Below are 15,747 nucleotides of genomic sequence, written 5' to 3' on the forward strand. Positions count from 1 at the left end.
ATCGCACAGGTCATTGAGCACTAACCATAGCACAGGTCATTGAGTTCGGACCATAGCACAGGCCATGGAGTACTGACCATAGCACAGGTCATTGGGTACTGGCCAATGCACAGGTCATTGAGTACTGACCACATCACAGGTCATTCAGTACTGACCATAGCACAGGCTATTGCTTACTGACCATCGCACAGGCCATTGAGTACTGACCATAGCCCAGGTCATTGAGTACTGACCATAGTATATGCCATGGAGTACTGACCAAAGCACAGGCCATTGAGCACTAACCATAGCACATGTCATTTAGTACCGACCAAAGCACAGGTCATTGAGTACTGACCAAAGTACAGGCCATTGAGTACTAACCATAGCACAGGACATTGAGTTCTGACCATAGCACAGGCTATTGTTTGCTGACCATAGCACAGGCCATTAAGTACTGACCATAGCACAGGTCATTGAGCACTAACCATAGCACAGGTCATTGACCTGTGCTATGGTCAGTACTCAATAGCACAGGTCATTGAGTACTGACCATAGCACAGGCTATTGAGTACTGACCATAACACAGACCATTAAGTACTGACCATAGCACAGGTCATTGAGTACTGACCACAGTACAGGCCATTGAGTACTAACCATAGCACAGGTCATTGAGTTCTGACCATAGCACAGGCCATGGAGTACTGACCATAGTACAGGTCATTGAGTACTGACCATAGCACAGGCTATTGTTTACTGACCATAGCACAGGTCATTGATTACTGACCTATCAATGCATGGTAGAGTCTACTCCATAGCACAGGTCACTGAGTACTGACCATAGCACAAGCTATTTTAGTATTCATAACATTATAACCTGACAGTGATAGAAATCAAACTAGCACAAGTCAAACTTCATACAATTTAATATTTTAATGATAATTTTACATTGATTTATGTACATATTAAAACTTATGTAAATATCACATTCTGTAGCTGTTAAAAGGCCCAGCCATTCCTAACTGAGTCTGAATGCTCGTAAGTATGTAAAACTGCTGTATTTTACACAACCAAAGCAAGGTGAAATCTTAGACAATATATCCACTCTGAGTTTTCCACAAACAGCTTAGTCTAGAGAGAACATCTCCACAGGGCACTGAATGATTTTAGACAACACAGGCACATTTCATAGCTGATGTTATTTATGATGATAGTATATCCAAGTTCACAGTATATAAGTCTTATTGTTCTTCATGATTGCTTGTTAGTCAACCTGTGGATTGTTCTGGAACAGATACTCGGCCTGAAATAAAGAGAGAAACAAATGGTCAGATTAACATAAAGATCATGCAAATCAAACAAATTTACAAAATAGACATTTCTTTAATATCCACAATAAGTTGAAAAGGGCAACAATCATAAAAATCTTCAAAAATAACTCTTCTTAATCTTTATTTAAGATTAAGTTGATGGCAAAACATTTTTGAAACATTAGTAAAAGTAGTTACAAGTCTTTACTTTATGATTTTATACAACAGAAGATTGTTTACCTACAGTGCTTGCACCCATGCTAATTTTTGAGAAGAAAGGCCAAAATCTGATACGGAATTTTAATTTTAAATGTGTGAGTATAAAAACTAGCATTGTAAAGTTATTACACTGTTCAGAGCCCAGAATATAAAGTTGCAGAGATGACCCATTACCATTACATCTCATTTTTTTTTTCATTACCTACACGTATGTTTGTGTGACAGGAAACCTATTTGTTTATAATGTTATAAATGTCCAGCAAAATATGAAACCTGGTCAGTTATCTAGCTTCTTTTATTTAAGATTGATCTGACCACCAAATCAAAGAGCAGTGCTTACCAAGGCATCGATGGGGTCATCAGGTCTGGTCTTGCAGCAGTCGATGAGACCTTGTGTTAGTGTAGGCATCACGTGTTTCATCAGGTAGTTCCTCAGGGGTATAGACTGGGCCTCAAGGAGTTCGTACTCCTCACGCTTCACCTCATTCAATCGCTGAGTCTAAAGGAGAATAACATGAAATGGAAAGTAAGATTCTCAAACTCAATAATTTAAGAGATTTGAAAAAGGAAAGTGCACAATATTGAAATAAACATTATTTATATGCAACAAAAATAAACTGAAAATTAAAAAAGCAATTCCACTTACCCATTCCTCTTGTCTCTGTTTACGAAGAGCACTCTCCTCTGCCTCCCGCCTTTCTCGCTCCTGTCTTTCTTCTGTCTCGTGCTTCAGATGAGCTTCTTCTTCCACCCTCTTCATCTCCTCCAACTCCTCCGCTGTAGGACCTGTACAAAAATGGCAGAACAATGTTTGTATCTCATTGTTATTAATACTACGATAGCTAATATAATGTATACACCACAGCTACTTTTGTCAATCTGTTAAAAGAGAAATACAACCAAACTTTGATGCTGTCATACAGAAGTAAAATCAAGATTCAGTTAGTCTTTTATAAAGACCTTTTAGGTTTAACCCTTTCAACACTGTAGACCATAATGGACTCATCCATATCAATGCATGGTAGAGTCTACTAAAGTTACATAGGGGTGAAAGGGTTAAAGCAGTGCTCAGGTATTTGGCTTATAACACCCTTAATTGGTGTTTACTATGCAGTAGCTTCTATCAACATCTCAAAGACCTGGCTTCTGACATATAGAACTCCGAAACACCCATCTGAAATAATCTTTGATATGACTTTCATCAGATATGACTTTAAAACAAACAAAAACATCTTGTTCTACAGCTTTTTACACAAAACGATGTCAGAACATGGTTACTTTCATTCGAAATGTAACATTTTTCAATAATTTGTGATATAATATTGAGTACAACTTCTACAATAATCCATGCATTTGGAAAATCACTTATGCATTCTGCTATAAAATCATCTTACACCTCTATTAAAACCAGTATTTTTTAACAAATCCTAAAATGTGTGAACCTTTTACTTCAGTGTACTTACCGTAATTTCTAGGAGCTCCAATGACCTTTTTAAGTTTCTCAACAGTGTCTTTCATCATATGTGAATCATCTTTTGTGACATCGACTTTTTCTGGGTGGAATTCAATTTCGTCGAAATAGTTGAGGACAGTTTCATCCTCGTTATTGATGGAGCGGTACTGGTCCAGCCTCCGTATCAAGCCCTCCTCAGTGTTGTGCGTTCCATTGACTACACTCTCCGGCAGGTTCATAACACGATTATGCAGGAAGTCATCGTTTGACTCGAGGTTAAACACAAACTCTGGCATCAACAATTTGTTATAGCTTCCAGCCTTAGCTGCTTCTTCTGGTTCCTCGTCATCCTCAGCTATTATAAAGAACGCACATTGAAATTAGAATAATGATTTTGTCAGACTTCTCCTCCTTAAATACCTCCTCTTAGAATTATATATTCCTTTTCAATTATTAAAACTTTAAAAACTGTTCAAAAGGAGACCATGAAAAGGAAACAGATAAAAATATATTGTTATCTAAAATTAACACAGACATGTGAATAATACTCGAGTATGTATAAACTTTATGGTAAATTCAAATTCAAATTCCTAGGACCAATTATACAAAAGTTGGCTAAACCATATCACACCTATATGTCATCAGTTATTAGCCTCAAGTATTATTCTGAACACAAGAGCACAATTTCAGCTACAAACTGCTTCCTTCATATATCTCGATCTACTTAGAATTCTAGAGGTAAACTGGACCACTGCGCTTACATGCGAAGAGTTCCTTGGCCTGTTCGATGGTCTTTGGGAAGCCATCAATAATGAAGCCCTGGTTCTGACAGGACATGGAGAGAAGTTTGTCCTTGAAGAACTGAATGACATGCTGGTCCTCGAGCCTGCCTGTCGTCTGGTCCTTGCCCTCATTGATGCGGTCAATTAGGTCCTGGGCATCTTGAGCCTTCCCATCTTCTTCCTCCTGGTCCTCTGAATCGGCTCGCCGCGCAGTGGTAGTCTGGCAGGAGTGGAAATATTATCATATTATATATATGTATCTCAAAAACACATACGCCAAGCTACCGCTTTTCCATTTTCAACAGATTATAATTTAATTCTTAGAAACCTTGTCTGTTTGACAGTAGTACATCATTATCAAAACTTTCAATATTTTATGAATCCGTAAATTGCAAGCACTTCATTGATTTGTTCCAGTTTTTTCCAAAACTATCAGAAAAACATGAAATCATGATGGTGTAGCTCATTAAACCAGATTCTGATACGAACTTTTGCTTCAGGCACTGAATAACTGTTATTGAAATGATAATTCCTGTTTATTTCATCTCGTAAACCAATCTTATTTTGTCACATATTTAGAATCTTGAACTTTGTATTGCTAAGTTCATACACAGGCAAAACCCCTTATGTAATAATACCTACCAGGTTATCCATGGCCTCATCAATAACATCCTTGATCTTGATGTGATGAAGTTTGTAGAATTCACACAGCTGCTGAACCACTGTAGACTTGCCAGAAGCTGGTGGTCCAACTACACACACTCGCAAGGGCTATAACAAAACATTGATGCTTCTGTTGAAAACAGTATTTTTCTTTCCTTTCGTGATTGTACTTTTCAATGTACATGCATTAATAAAGATTTGTTGCGATCTGGCATAATACATAAGTCCAAATAAATCCATGGGATTATAGAGTACCATTTCATTTTAAAATTATCCATAGTTCTACTTTGGCAAAAAAAATCATTCCACTTCAAAATCAGTTCTACTTCTACAAAACAAAACATTTACAAACGTAAATGGCTAACTCTAAAGAAGCTCAGGTACCTGAAAGGTTGTGTTGACATTTTATTCCAACCTTTTTTTTCCCAAAAATAATCTCATTATGTATTACTAGGAAATGCAAAATTATCATACTAATAAAAATAATATCCCTTTGCTTTCAATTTTTGGAAAGAAACTGAACTGACTTTACAACAATTTCTTTATTTGTTTTATCTCATTCTATGTGTTTCTAGTAAAATGCAAAATTACTACTGAAAATAACAAACTTTTGCTATAAATTTTTGGAAAGGAACTGAAATCGTTTTTCGTTTGGCCTATTAATTACCTGTAATCTGTAATTTGTATGGCCTAATAATTACCTGTTATCTGTAATTTGTATGGCCTAATAATTACCTGTAATCTGTAATTTGTATGGCCTAATAATTACCTGTAATCTGTAATTTGTATGGCCTAATAATTACCTGTAATCTGCGAGAGTCTTTGTATTCCTTGATAATCTGTTGGATGTTTTCCACAAGGCCAGTCTCTGCTGCCCAGTTCACTCTCATGTTCTCCTTCACATTGACCGCGTCCATCCTCAGGTTGACCAACAGCTGGTCAAAGTCAGATTGCTGTAACAAATCAAATAAGATCAAAAAAAATATATACTTTTAACACAAATTTCAAGCAACATAATGATAGCTCATGTTAATCATCCTGGGAATGGTCTAAAAGTAAGACACATAACATTTCACAGTAATTTTAAACACATACATGTGTATTTATTTTCTAAGTGAAGTCATTGAGGGGTTAAACTTTCATAGGCATGTTTGGAGGATCATAATAATAATGAACTTGATTTATTTTACAACAATTATGAAATAAGTGATTTCAGCTTATATTAATCAATCTTGTTGGCCCGGATGTAAGCGCGCGGAGGATACATCAGACATTCCACACGAGAAGCTGATGAAACAAAAGATCTTACCTCGATATCTTTGCTGAGCAATGCTTCTTCCTTTGTGATCATCTTAACTTTCCCAGTGCCCAAGTTCTGGCTCACAGCCTAGTGAATGATAGATTGCAAAACCATGTATTTATTTATTTGCTTCTTTTAATAACACTAAGCATTTGGTTGGTTACAACTTCTTATTTCATGACAAATCTTTGCCATCATAAAATGGTATATTGCTCTAGTATTCAATAGGAGAGCTACTGATGATCTACAGTAACAGGTAGTTGAGCATGTCTGTCACATGAGAAGGTTAAGGGACAACTGCTGTATTCATTTATTTGGTGGTAGACAATTTCTTACAGGAATTTCAATTTAAAAAAAAAAACTTACATTAAATTTTTCGTTTTTAGAAAGAAAAATAAATTCAAATTAAATTTTAAGGATCTGTTTATAGGGCTATTTCGATAGCTATTACAAGAATTAAGCTGTATTTAAAAGGGGAAAAAAGAGGAAAACCAATGCAAATATTAATGATTTACCTTGACTATCTCCTCCAGCGTATTTTGTGCATCATCCTTGGCGATCAGGTAGCGCACCTTTGGTCTGCTGTCGGCTATGTTCTGTATAACTCTGCAACATTTTTGTAGATAATGATACATGTGTAATTGACAAGTTAAATGGAACACAAGGAAATATGTGGTGGTATTGGCAAATTAGATTAGACACAAGGAAAGCATAGTGACCTGAGGGCTCAATTAACCTACAAACATCATTTTCTGAAAGTAAATTATTAAAAACTCATTTGAGAGATATATCCAATTCCAGAATTTTTGTAATAATTCTAAAAAGTATTTGAATAATTGGTCTTAAACAGTATTTAACTTTCTTCTTCTTTAAATTGGCCGAAAATTGTGATTGTAAATAAAATCACAATGATGTTAATATAATCATTAATAATAAATCTTACCCTGCCAAGTCCTTGATGTGGATGGTTGGTATAACATTTTGCCCATTTCCAAAACACAGAAGCTGTGGTGCGTTGTGCCAGGCAGACTACAAGAGAATACACAAATTAAAAAAAACAACACACTATCTATTCACTCAGCATGATCAGAAAAACTGATTCGTTCCGTTCATCACAAATGTATTAAAACATAAAATAACTGCAGTTGAGCCTTCTTTAAAAAAAAAAGGAAACATTCCGTCACCTTGTATATATGGTTTTCTTACAATCAAGCTGGTGTTTTAGGGAACATATTGGTCCTTTTCCCAAAATTGAGACATTTTTATATGGCACAAACGTTGCATGATTATTTAGGTTCAACAGTAAATTGCTAGAATAATAACTTAACAAACTATTCTACTATAAAATCATCTCATCATGCAACTATAAATAAAATCATCTTCATCACTATAGCTATACAAATTAACTATATTCTGCTCTATCAAGTATTCAATATTCACATCTAGATACATCTGAATCATTTTTTTAACTCATTCACCCCTCAAATTTCATATCGACTGTTCCAACCTTTAACTTGGAAGGGTTCAAATGTGTCTTCAGGGGTGAATGAGTTAAATCAAGCTTAACAACAACAAACCTTAAACAGGTAGTGGAAGATGTTTTCCTCGGCTCCATATGTCAGACCTGATGCCACAACGTAGGTAACAAGCTTTGCTTTGTTCTGGAAGGCAAGGTTTTAAACCGATTCATGAATCATGATATAACGATACAACAAAGCTTAAACAATATACAAAAAGTAAAGAATGTTGTCGATTCAAAATTATGAAGTTTACAGCCTTGGGATTCAAAATGTATGCATCATACAGTGTAGATCTGTCACAGATTTAATTTAGACTTACTGAAACTATGATAAACTAGACCTTTAGCAAGAAAAAATTTCATTGTATATTTCACTAAATCATGAAAATATACATGTGATAATACAGGAAAATATTGAATAAACAGAACACTTTTTGTTCATTACCATACTTCTCATTGAATATCACACACCACAGGAATTAACTTCATAGACAACTTAGTAGATACTCATGGTGATTGTCTATGGGTCTACCGTTAAGTTTAAACACAGTATTCAACCCGTAATATTGCAGGATCCAAGACACAAGTATCTCATCTTTTAAAAGCGCAGAATATTTGATACCCATTATAATTAAAAATAACTCTGGGTATATTTAATGACGAGAGCTAGGAGGCGATGTGAAAGGGCTGTTGGTAGAGAAAGGGAACAGTGTTGAGGGGCATACTATTTCATGTTTCGAGTACAATCCCACGAGTGTATTTTGCAAACTTCTGCTACTCCAAGTTACAATTTCATAGTAAATATTGAAAATTTTCATTAGCCCAGATATTAAATCGACCGGGCCTTGAGGCCGGCCAGCAGAACTACACCATTGAGGTATCATCAAATATGTTGACCCTACCGTCTTGCCCATCTTGATGACGGTTTTCTCTGCACTGATGTGTTCCTTGTTGTTGGGGTGAGGTTTCCTCCGTCTGTAGTCGTCCTCCGTGAACGGAATTTCTGGATCATCCTAAAAGCACACAATATCATTGGGTAAAAACAGACAACAATAATGCCGAGAAAATGTAGCAGAGAAAGTGAATTCCGCACAGGGTTATCTATTCAGGCATTGTGGGTATATCTTAAAACTAACCCCACAGACTTATTAATCAAAATACAACAGAAATAAAATAAAATGAAGTGTATAAGTGTATCATGCAAAGAATATTTAAAAGTAAATCAAAAGTCGTCTCTGTCAATGTTGTAATGTGCTAAAACTATCAAATTTAAAATATCTCCTATTCAACAGAAACACATAGACAAAATAACAAAAAATACATTTCTTATCAAAAACAACATGTGTATAATGGAATATTAATGACAAGTTGTAATACATGTATATGGATATATATTTTTTAACTAAACTAGCAATATACTATGTAATGATAAAACTATAGTATATATGGTATACCATTTCTAATATTTACTGTTAAGATTAATGTGAAGGTTTCCACAATATACTTGTCTATACCCAGTGTCATATTATCATGAATGATAGATTTTCAATCACAATTATCAATATATTGATGTCTTCAGCATTACATGTCCAAATTCAACTTCATAGCTAGTGATTATGTGCTTACTATATTAGGCTCAAACCTTTTTCAATTATTTCATTGGAAAAATAATATTAAAAATAATTTATATTGTATTATACCAGAAAAGTTCACTTCAGCTAACGACAGATCTAGACCTAACTCATTTCACAGCCTTGACTGTCATACATGAATACAGCTTTGATATCGGAAAGAAGTAAAAAAAAAATTGGAGCTAAATTCAAGCAGATATATATATATATATATACTGAAACTTTTGATTAATCGATTTTAATAAACATAGCTGACTATAAAGTTATGGAACAAGACACATGCAAATACAAATATACCTCAAGTTGTTTGAAATATATATATGTAGAACAATACATTAGCCGAATAGCATAACACATAGGTACTGTGCATTCATACTTTTACCCAACTCCCATCATTAACTATATATATATATGTGTGTGTGTAAAATAGTACCTCATCATCAATCTGAAATAGGGAAAGTTGACTGATAAACAATTAAATAAATGGTTAACTTAATATTTGTAAATGAGTGACAATGTCAGTATATGCTCAGGCCTTTCTTATGTGCCACTTTGTCAACTATTTACTTTTTTGGGAAAGGATCAGCATTTATAGTCGAATCTAATTAGTCAAAAGACATTTAAAAAAAACAAATTAATACTCCAAATTGGTTCGACGTAAGACTGTTAGATTTGTCGGTGCCGAGACTAAAAGCTAGATTCCACCATAAAATTTAATGAATGATAGGCTAATTACAATGTATCCCAGAATATGAATGGCAGCAGGAAAATGAACTTTACAGTTCTTAATATCAATTTTTATTTTAAAGAAGGTCCCTCTATCATGTGTTGTAATGGAGAAAAAAAATACATAGTAGGTAAAAAGCAGGTACAAAATAAAAGTAACAAAATCAAAGGATTTACCTCTGGTCCCTTTGCATACTGATTTGGTCTTAATGGGTCAACTTTGGTCCTTTTATATATACTTACGGGGTCTAGGGGTTTGCTTTTGGCCCAGGTCATCACAGTGGAGATCAAAATAAACATCTTCGGCTTTTCAATTTTATCCAGATCCGAGTGAATTTCTGAAATATTAAAACAACATCTAGGTAAACACAGTTTAATATGACATATTAATTATCATTTTGTGGCTTGTTGATTTCACGACAATTGATCAATTTTATTTGAGGAGTTTTATAGTGATAAACTAATACAATTGTTTACTGCAGTAATTACATACATGTTATCTGGAAACAAACTAGGCTTTGAATTTCAGATAATGAAATCCCAATACTTAGACAATAGTTGGTTAAATTATATTTCCGTTACCTGAAACTGCCCAGACTGCCTCGTCAATCTGGTCTGGATCCTCCGTGATGTCATACAAAATCACATCACACTCGACTAGGTGTTCATACAGCTGGTCTTTGTTTTCAAACTGAAATCGAAAATGGAGAAAAAATAATGTTAGAAACATATTTCCCCATGTGACTAGGTTTTCTGTTTTACTTAAACTTCCTAGTAGATACAGATTCAACCACAGGGGCATGAACATCCTACATATCTAGCAACTGGAAGTCTAGCAAGATCAATGTTATGAGTAGTTGAGTGCCCCTGTGATTCAACTTAATTATCAGTGTACCTCCTTAAAAAATTTCAAACCTGTTTTCAATATAACAATGAAGACATCTTTTCCTTCAATTTATACGTGGCTTGAATAGATTGGCAATAAACAGACAAAATACATTAAGTTTGACAGTCATTTTGGAAAAATATATAAACTCAACTGACAAGAATAAGATAAACATCATTTTTTTTCTATATATAAACATGGTTTTTTTTCAATCTGGTAAATAATACAATGAATCACTATGTCACAATAACATCTAGACTACTACATTTATAAAAACATTGTAAATCAAATTCTGTTGTTGCTCCAATGTTCAGTTGGTGTGCTAAAAGTCATGACAGGTAAAAAATGTCTTTACATGATAATCTTCACAAGTACAAACAGTTCAGTACCTGAATGATCTCCTTGACATAGTCTGGTTTGGGAGCTTCCCTATCCTTGAGAGTTCCAACCACCTCATAGCAACCCTCCTTATTAATCAATGGAATGGAACTGGTAGTTGACATGGCATCATCTTCTTCTTCTGGTTCCTCTAGTGATGAACCAACCACACACCGAGACAGATACTGAAAATGGAAGATAATCATCAATGTTTTCCGAGACCGAAAAAGTACAAATATGCAGATACCGAAATACTAGTAGTGTCACCGATATGCTAGAGAGTCTTGAGTGGGAGTCATTTGAGACCAGAAGAACAAAAACCCAACTGACCATGTTCTTCAAGATCATCAACGACCTAATGGATATATACCAGCCAACAACTATCTCACTCCATCTACAGGGGTTCGTTACAAATGTCTGACCCATATGCTGTGACCCATATCAGTATAGCATATGTGTATTTCAGACATTTGTAACGAACACCTGTGCTCCATCAAAGACCTGGACAAGATCTACACTTTCAAGAAAGATAGTCCATTACCACACCAGAACAGACACCCTGAAGTTAGAAAAATACAGCTTCTTCCCAAGAACCATTACCATACGAAACCTATTACCAGCAATATAGTAGTTTACCGATTCAAAAATTACTGTACATAACAACGCACTACAGTACAAGACCAAAATTCCAAAAATTCTGTAATCGTCAATATTGACAGAGGAAGGTTCAAAGATGAAGATGAACTGTAGCCGAGTTGAACTTGGTATCCTTCAAGCAGGGGTTGTCAACACTCAACTTCTAAAGTAGTCAGAAGAACCGAAATGCAATCTGGGAGTCTATCTAATCTTTTTTTTTCTTCTTACTACTACACACCACTTGTGCATTCTTTTCATTTCAAAACTATTGTAAGTCTTATTCGTATCGTTTGGACTTTATTTCTAACCACCCACGCTGCGCAAAAGTTATACTGAAACGTAATGGTCTAAGAAGACAGACCTTCGTAACCTGCAATGTACTATAGATCTATGCGTTTCCATTTAAAAACAAGTTTACGTACTCTTTAAGACGATAACAACATAAATAATCAAAACAAAATTAGAGATCTTTTTATCTTATGCAGTACTTCAATATTGAAACAATAAACTATTGGTAAGTATCAGTACTCGAGATGACATTCAGATAACTTAAACCTGAACTATGAGCGCTAGAAGATTGTTGCGATTGATGTTTCGTCTGTTGCGACGAAAAATTAATAACATCATAAACATGCATGTGGATGCGTGTCATATTGGACTGTAGTGAAATGCGATTTAAAACAACTAAACGGTCTATCAAATACATATTTCTGAACAACTTCTACTTACCTTCCCGATGTTCTTTCCTTGGTATTGATCAACGTGGTTAACAAACACACGTTTACTTTTCGGTTTCTCCATCTCGTCCGCCATATTGACTGTGTAGCTGTGTGTTACTATGGACGACAGCAAGGGAGATAACTCACGTTGTTTATATGTTTCGGTTTGAGGTTGCGCACTACAGACGAGAATGCAGTGAACAGTCTCTAACAAACAATTACACTAATCCAGTAGTTCGCCGATGTCCTTCTAAGAGTTATACGCGTTACCTCAACCAGACTATACTTCTGATACATTTTTATCTCCATATTAAAGCCATTCTGTTCTATAGATAAAACTGTGGACTTAAATTTTGAAAATTGAATAAAATCTGCATCAGCTTTAATATTTAAATCATTAATGGAAACGGCATATGTTTTAATCCCCAAATATTAATGTTATTATTTAATGAGTTAATATCTCAACCATTCCAGCATATAAATAATAAAGAAAACACTTTTTTTTTCAAGAATGAAGTTCTCATCTAATTTGGCTCATCAATAAAACAGTGTATTTTTACTTTTCATTTAAAGACCTTTGCATTTGGACTTTTCCACTTTATTAAGTATTACAAACACATTGTTTAGAACTTAAATGGTTTCGCTAACAACACATTTTATGAATCAAGATTTATTTTAAATTTAAAGAAACAATATTTAGGCAGCTCCATTCCTAACCATGTGCAAACAGTGTCCAATGTGAGTTTTTATTGCATCACATCACACTTCATTTTTCAAATAACTTCCTCTTCTGAACCTGACCCGTTCCCAGGGGTTCAGGAGCAGTCTGGGTCAAAACAGATTACTCTTGCCATATATTGCTTAAAGCAATTTCTCTTCTGGAATTATTTGACAGATATCAACCAGATTTAGTAAGGAAGCATCCTCTGATGTATAATGATTGGTAAATATTTTTGGGAACAGGAACAAAATGGGAAATTACTTGGAAATGGTTGCGGACCCCACTTTATAACCATATGCAGTGTAACCTCCTCACCGTAGATGGAGAAATGAACAAAATTATGCTACCAGGACAAGGAAACGGCCGACATATTCTATCCCTAAAACAAGCACAATCATGCATGCTACCTAGATTGGTCTAGGGGTCCATTCCTGCCTGTTGGAACATTGTACCTGGATTATACTATGGAAAGCGTTGAGATCCCCACCCTGTAATCATATACCATTATTTGGCATGAAGAGACAAACACTTGACTCATGGTACCATAATTGCCCTTGAGGAACTGCTGGTCCCCGAGGAACTGCTGGTCCCCTGCTGGTCCCCGAGGAACTGCTGGTCCCCGAGGACAAATCTTAGTTTCTAACTTTATTGACTTCACTACCCTATAAGTATTAAAGTGCTTTCTTGGCAAAAAGTTACAAACACAATCATGCTATCAAGATTAACCCCAAGATCTAGCCCCATCCCTAAAGACTTATTCTTATTTCTAATTTTAATGGAATATTTTCCTTTTATTGAGAATCACCCAAGCAAAGCCAGATTTCCTGTGAAGCTTATTTTGCTAAATAGTTGGGTTTTTTTTACTTACACTTAATTAATACTTCTGAACACTTCTTGTTGGCCCAGATAACAGTGCAAAATATTTAAGGGTTATACTGTGAAAGGAGTTCCTAAAGGAAACCCAATAACGTGACAGGTGACCACTCCTATTACTCCTTTTCATGTCAAATCAAAGAAATCAAACCTTGGTGAAAAGTGAAGATGCTATCCAATATCGTACCACCCAACCACCCATACACTATATCCATGTAATTATTGAATTGTTGATTAAGTTGATTTGGTAATTGAAAATGATAAAGAATGTCGAGCCAAACTCCTTCCCAACAGAGGTGATAATTGAACTCACTAACCAGGGACCTTATCCCAGATCTTCTACAGAAGGGATATCCTTTTAGTAATTATCTACCATGTAAGTAAAACCAACTTTGATTTTTCTATTTATAAATTATCCTGATGGTATATCCTTTTATTCACATTAAAGTTTTGATCCATTTTTCAAATATCACACACATGGAAAACGGTTCAATTAAAATATGTTTTAACTTAATAGCAACTAGAAAATGTCTGTAAGACATAAATGCCCCTGCTGCCATGTGAAACTAGTTTCAGTGTTCTATAAAAAGTTACCACCACTTTGATCTTGATACCCTGAAACATGCACACACACAAGGTACTACACTTAAAGTTGATAAGTTAATTTTAATATTCATGTTATTACCATCTCCATAACTGAATATTGAATGAAGTTGCCAAGTGTTTAAATTGAATCAGTTGATGATTTTCTATATATAGCAAGTGTGACCTTGGCCTTGACCTTTGATCCCTGAAACACAACGATGTCCGAAGTATTCTCATACTTGACCTTTGTATAATGTTTGACCAAAATCTGTCAAAGAAGTTGCTAAGTGTTTACATTGAATCGGGACGGGACAGGACGGGACGGGACGGGACAGGACGGGACGGGACGGACATGGGCAACACTATATCCCCCCCCATTCTTTGTATAATCCCATAAAACATATTTAGTATTTTTTATTGCACTTATTAATCTTGTTGCTATCACTTTGGGATTCTACTTATAAAATAACACACAAACAAAAATAACTAATTCAATGGCCTTTTCTGGGCCGTAATGACTTTTTATTTTATATGGCTAAAAGTATAACAATCATGATTTTAGTTATTTAATTTGATATAAATACATCTTTGTTTTGCAATCTTTAAAAACACCCAAGATTTTGCACCTTTAAATGAAGTTTGTGTCTGTGAATCGCACATTCTGAACAACTAGAATATAACTCTAATCAGTGGTTTAATTTGTTGATAACTCACATTCCTTCCAAAGTAGGTCAAAGCTGAAAAAGCTCAGAGAGAACCCTTAGAGGGAATTTTTCCAGTTAGAAATTAGTACGAAATAACCATCTCATTTAGATATTTCCTTAGGGAGATATTTTAAACACTTTACTTTTATGTAGATACTTCCATGATTTTCATCTCATTGAAAAAACTTCATACTCTCTCAGGCAAAATCACTTCATAGAAATGACACTATCATAAACACATTTCAATTCATTTGCATGAAAATCAATTATATTTGCATTTACTATCATTTGATTGCAATAAACTTAACAATCCACACCTCAATTCATTTTATATACAGATTAATTGCAATTGCATTTATTAGCCTTTCATTGCAATAAACCTAACAATCTGCATTAATACAGAATATGTACAACCCAATCTTGTTTTTAGCACATTTTGTTTTTTTTCTGATTAAAAGTTTGGACTGATGAATTCTCCAGTTAAGTGAAATAGAAATAATGAATCCTAGATTATAAACGACACGTTTCTTATTTTGTCTAGAACTAAATCATTGCGTGGAGAAAAATAACTAGGGTCTTCATCAATGATAACTCTCTATAAAACATTTGAAGCTGCTAGAGCACTACCAAGAAATTGCACTTGAGTAACCAAAAACCGAATCA

General features: G+C 34.7%; 1 protein-coding gene across 1 annotated transcript; it reads right to left on the reverse strand.

Annotated features, from left to right (window-relative positions):
- Nucleotides 1–893: 893 nt before the first annotated feature.
- LOC110459434 (adenylate kinase 7-like) lies at nucleotides 894–12,317 on the reverse strand. The gene is made up of 16 exons (XM_021511679.1): nucleotides 12,212–12,317; nucleotides 10,858–11,031; nucleotides 10,165–10,273; nucleotides 9,826–9,920; nucleotides 8,128–8,238; nucleotides 7,284–7,367; nucleotides 6,650–6,735; nucleotides 6,222–6,312; nucleotides 5,716–5,793; nucleotides 5,210–5,359; nucleotides 4,386–4,514; nucleotides 3,723–3,963; nucleotides 2,972–3,316; nucleotides 2,155–2,294; nucleotides 1,849–2,007; nucleotides 894–1,282 (listed from the first exon to the last, which is right to left on the reverse strand). Exons 1-16 carry the CDS (start codon nucleotides 12,293–12,295, stop codon nucleotides 1,244–1,246), a joined length of 2,115 nt encoding a protein of 704 aa, XP_021367354.1. The 5' UTR covers nucleotides 12,296–12,317; the 3' UTR covers nucleotides 894–1,243.
- Nucleotides 12,318–15,747: the final 3,430 nt, after the last annotated feature.

This window comes from Mizuhopecten yessoensis, unplaced genomic scaffold (genome assembly GCF_002113885.1).
Source record: "Mizuhopecten yessoensis strain PY_sf001 unplaced genomic scaffold, ASM211388v2 scaffold10065, whole genome shotgun sequence".
NCBI classification, from domain to species: Eukaryota; Metazoa; Mollusca; class Bivalvia; order Pectinida; family Pectinidae; genus Mizuhopecten; species Mizuhopecten yessoensis.

What these genes read in the sequence shown, in the direction of transcription:
- LOC110459434 (XM_021511679.1), bottom strand. Translation starts at nt 12,295, where the DNA reads ATGGCGGACGAGATGGAGAAACCGAAAAGTAAACGTGTGTTTGTTAAC. An exon ending in AAGGAAAGAACATCGGGAAG is followed by an intron (nt 11,032 to 12,211) that starts GTAAGTAGAAGT and finishes TTCCATTTTCAG; the next exon opens with TATCTGTCTCGGTGTGTGGT. An exon ending in TGGAGCTCCTAGAAATTACG is followed by an intron (nt 2,295 to 2,971) that starts GTAAGTACACTG and finishes ATTTTTGTACAG; the next exon opens with GTCCTACAGCGGAGGAGTTG.